The sequence below is a fragment of the Brachyhypopomus gauderio genome, unplaced genomic scaffold (assembly GCF_052324685.1).
Source record: "Brachyhypopomus gauderio isolate BG-103 unplaced genomic scaffold, BGAUD_0.2 sc65, whole genome shotgun sequence".
Lineage (NCBI taxonomy): Eukaryota > Metazoa > Chordata > Actinopteri > Gymnotiformes > Hypopomidae > Brachyhypopomus > Brachyhypopomus gauderio.
The window spans coordinates 500,001-505,000 of record NW_027506886.1 but is presented as its reverse complement, the minus strand read 5'-3'; the positions used below and the strand labels follow the sequence as shown (position 1 = coordinate 505,000).

Here is a 5,000-nt window from a genome sequence, read left to right as displayed (position 1 = left end):
TGCCTTGCTGCAGGAAGCGCTCCCGACTCGACCCCTGACCCCAGGCAGCTGGGCTGTGTATAAACAGCTCATTTTGTCTGCTTCCTGTTTGGCCCCGAAAGGGAGCAGCGCCTATTTTGGTGTGTTTACAGAACAGCTTTCTTCAAGAATCTCAGTGTGCTTGCGTGCGCAAGTCTGGGTGCATGTGTGCTCGCGTTCATATGCCAGCGTACTTGAATTGGCCACTGCATTTTGCTAGCGTGAGTGTGTATGCATGAGTATATTTATGGGTATATAAGTAATTCAAATGGTGTTGGCCCCTGGAATCTGCCATGCACACACACACACACACACACACACACACACACACACACACACACACACACACACACACACACACACACACACACACACACACACACACACAGTAACACTACAGAGGGACATGTGAGCTCATGTATGTGTGTGTGCACATCAGTCACACACATGCAGACATTCACGTTCCAAACGATAGGTTTAGTTTATGAAGGGTGACGTTTCACTTTTCACTATCTTGCGTTCAGAAACCTCTGGATTCAATTTAGTGGTTTGCTTCTTTGCCAGTGATAGCACCCTCTCCAACACCCCATTCAACCCCCACCTCTCTCAGTCCAACCCCTCTCAGAGCCCGCATCTCTCTCTCTCTCTCTCTCTCTCTCTCTCTCTCTCTCTCTCTCTCTCTCTCTTTACGCATCTTTCTCTCCCATCTGCGTGTCTCCAGCTTCTACTGCCAGAGCGACACCACCTCACCTGCCTCAAGACCCGGTTCCCCTCACCCTCACTCTCACCCTCAACCTCATCCTCAACCTCATCCTCACCCTCACCCTCACCCTCACTCTCACCCTCACTCTCAACCTCATCCTCACCCTCACCCTCACCCTCACTCTCACCCTCAACCAGGGGCGCAAATGGCACTGGGGATGGGGGGGACATGTCCCCTCCAGATTTATATTAACCCCATGCGAAATCTAGCATCTACAAGCATAAACGTATATATTGTACAGCTTGGTCCCCCTCACTTCAGAATTTCCATCTGCGCCGATGCCCTCAACCTCATCCTCATCCTCACACTCACCCTCAACCTCATCCTCACACTCACCCTCACACTCACCCTCATTCTCACACTCACCCTCACCCTCATCCTCATCCTCACACTCACCCTCACTCTCACACTCATCCTCACACTCACTCTTACTCTCACCCTCACCCTCTCTATCATCCTCACACTCACTCTCACCCTCAACCTCACTCTCACTCACTCTCATCCTCACTCTCAACCTCACACTCACTCTCATCCTCAACCTCACACTCACCCTCATTCTCATCCTCACTCTCACCCTCAATCTCATCCTCAACCTCACCCTCACTCTCATCCTCACTCTCACCCTCCAGCTCATCCTCAACCTCACCCTCACTCTCACCCTCAATCTCATCCTCAACCTCACTCTCACTCTCACCCTCAATCTCATCCTCAACCTCACCCTCACTCTCATCCTCACTCTCACCCTCAATCTCATCCTCAACCTCACTCTCACTCTCACCCTCAATCTCATCCTCAACCTCACCCTCACTCTCATCCTCACTCTCACCCTCAATCTCATCCTCAACCTCACCCTCACTCTCATCCTCACTCTCACCCTCAATCTCATCCTCAACCTTACTCTCACCCTCAATCTCATCCTCAACCTCACCCTCACTCTCACCCTCGCACTCACTCTCACCCTCAATCTCATCCTCAACCTCACACTCACTCTCACCCTCGCACTCACTCTCACCCTCAATCTCATCCTCAACCTCACTCCCACTCTCACTCTCATCCTCACTCTCATCCTCACTCTCACCCTCAATCTCATCCTCAACCTCACTCCTACTCTCACCCTCAATCTCATCCTCAACCTTACTCTCACCCTCAATCTCATCCTCAACCTCACCCTCACTCTCACCCTCAATCCCATCCTCAACCTCACACTCACTCTCACCCTCGCACTCACTCTCACCCTCAATCTCATCCTCAACCTCACCCTCACTCTCACTCTCATCCTCACTCTCATCCTCACTCTCACCCTCACTCTCATGGCCTGGGTGATCTGGGGAGACACAGTGTCCCACAATGTCCCACATCGACTTTCTCTTACAGCCAAGAGCAATAAGCACTTGTTAGTGGGAATGTGTGGCGGTGTGTTGAAAAGGACCATTTCAATGTGTGTGTGTGTGTGTGTGTGTGTGTGTGTGTGTGTGTGTGGTAGTTAACTAGTAATTAGTTTAGTTGCCAGTTTTTTTTTACCATAACGTATTTCTTACTGACTCAGTACTAATTATATGTCATGGTGTGTGTAATATCCCATAAGGGTTTTGATAAAATCTGTGCAGTACTTTGAGTTTTTAATGTGGCAGGAAATAAAGGAAATTGACTTCTGTTACACACACACACACACAGACACACACACACACACACACACACACACACACACACACACACACACACACACACACACTGCTAGAGAGACGTCCACATACACTTTGTTCTACCCACACACACAAGACACGTCATACACATCACACATCTGATCAAAACCTCTCACAGGTTTTCTCTCTGTATGTCTCCCACCCTGCTCGGCCCAGTGCCTGCGATTAGCCCCACCTCCCATGGCATTTTGGGAAGTGTGAGTTGCAGCAGGGGCCCGGGGTAGTGGGGGCGTGTAGCGACACATCCAGTCCTGGTGACATGTGGCCCAGCACCTCCTGGGAGAGGCAAGCTTGTAAGACAAGCCGAGGCCTCCAGGAAAGGAGTAGAATAGCCGATTAATGATCTCTGGTTTCCATTCTGTCTCTAACGCTTATACACACACACACGCAAGAGGAGAGGACATCTCACCACACAAGGGCACACGGGGGCCGCACAGCCACCGCACCGTGAACGCATCGATTAGAAACACACTTCCTCCCACAAGCATCTGTCTGTCTGTTTGTCTGTCTCTCTGACTGTTTGTGTGTGTGTGTGTGTGTGTGTGTGTGTGTGTATGACATGTATGTGCTCTCTGTCTTACTGTCATAACATCTCTCATCATCTTTCTTTTACCCTTTCTCTCTCTCTCTCTCTCTCTCTCTCTCTCTCTCCCCACCTCCTCCTCCCTCCAGTGGTTTTCTGTGATAAGACCCTTGCCCTGGTCTTCTACCCATTAGCCACTGGTGAGAGGGATAATTGTCATGGCAAAGAGTTGCTGTGCGTTTCATGTGGACGCTGACTTCCTTTTGATGTAAAAATGTATCCACAGCGATTATCAAGATTATGGCTTCCTCCACCCTCTCCAACCTCTGCCTCCGTGCCTCCACCCTGTTTTTCCATCACCCCTCCCTCCCTCCCATTTAGCTGGGAAGATTAATTGGATGCAGCTTTGCTCTCATGGCTAAACTTGATGTGACTGTTGCTGCCACTGTTGGGTTTTTGTACTCAACATTTGGCTACTGTCTCTCTCTACGTGTGTTTCTCACTCTACGTCTGTCTCACTTTTTCTCCCCATTTCTCTTTCTCTCTTTGTCAGCCTCTATCTCAGTTTCGTCTTGGCTCTAGATTTTTGTTTATCCAACTGCGTTTTGGTATATGTAGTTCAGACATTGGTTTTGTTTCCTTTTGCTTTTTCTCTCTCTCTCTCTCTCTCTCTCTCTCTCTCTCTCTCTCTCTCTCTCTCTCTCTCTCTCTCTCTCTCTCTTACACACATACACACATACACACACACTCACTCTGACTGTTTTTAAAATATTTTGGCAATATTACAATATTAAGATCTGCACCTCAGTTTGAGTGTTTAAACACAGTCCATATTTCTAACAGAAAATGTCGTGAAGTGTTCTAAACGGCGTAAATCGCTCCCTCCTGGTTCTTCAGCAGTGCGTTTCCCTAAAACCGGCCCACTCGTTTTAAGCTGTTTTATATGCTAGTGGAAAGTGAAGAGTTGCATGCGACCCAGCTGGTGGTCTCGGCCCTGGTTGGGTCGGATTCCCCTGACCTTTCCTAGATACTCTGCTACGACGTTGGCCCACTCGTACAGCACGCCGAAGAGTGTGCGGCACTGGAAACCTTGGCACTGGCGTCTGCGTGAGAGCCTGATTTGTGTGGGGTGTTTACTGCACAATGACGTTTTTGTTGGACTCGTGCGTGTGTGTTTTGGTTCCTCGCATGGTCAAGGGTGTGTGAGGTATATCTTCTGTACGGGCGTCTTGGAGAATGCCTGTTTGAGTAACCCTGCCCTTCAAGCATATTTGTGTTGGATTTGACCATCTATATGTTAGTGAATTAATATGAGCTTTTAATTCTAAAACTGCCCTGTTTTTTGTGCTTTACAGGAACCTAAGCAACAACAGAATCCGTGTGCTCAGAAATGGCTCCTTCGCGGGTTTACACTCTCTGGACAGACTGTAAGTAGCCCCAGAACAGTTTCCTCTCCTTCACTGCCATCTTCCTCCTCGCTGTACTTGCATACATCCTTCATACATACTACATACTTGCATACTCTTTCTCTCACTGGTGGCTGTGTGAGCTGCCCTCTCACCAGTGGTTGGCGCCAGGGCGAACTAGTAATAAACTAGAATTTTTTTCAGCGTGAGAAATCGGATGAATGGCGTGTGTCTCACGCTCATTGCCTGAGAGTTGGCAACCCTGTCTTTTCGGCCCTCTGCGTATCAGGTTCTGAGCGATCTGCAACGAGCCAGTATAAACTACATTACCCAGGGGCCACTACGTGATGCTCAGCTGCTCTTACTCTCTCAACAAGTTTATTACAGGAAAATGTTATGTTAATGCTAGTCTAAGTAATGTTAATAGTAAATATCGATGTCTGCCTGGCTCCGAAAGGGTACAAAGAGAACAGTGGGAGTCACAGAATGACGCAGCAGAGCTTCATCCAAAACATGTACTAAATGCAGGAGCAGCAAGCTAACGTTAGCACCACGCTTAGCAGCAAAGCAAGCTAACGTTAGCACCA

General features: G+C 48.8%; 1 protein-coding gene across 1 annotated transcript in view; it reads left to right on the top strand.

The window, feature by feature from the left end:
- The window catches only part of adgra2 (adhesion G protein-coupled receptor A2), a 49,892-nt gene that overhangs the window by 13,271 nt on the left and 31,621 nt on the right, over positions 1 to 5,000 (top strand). The window contains 1 exon segment of the mRNA XM_076989119.1: positions 4,363 to 4,434. Coding sequence (XP_076845234.1) covers positions 4,363 to 4,434 — 72 coding nt within the window.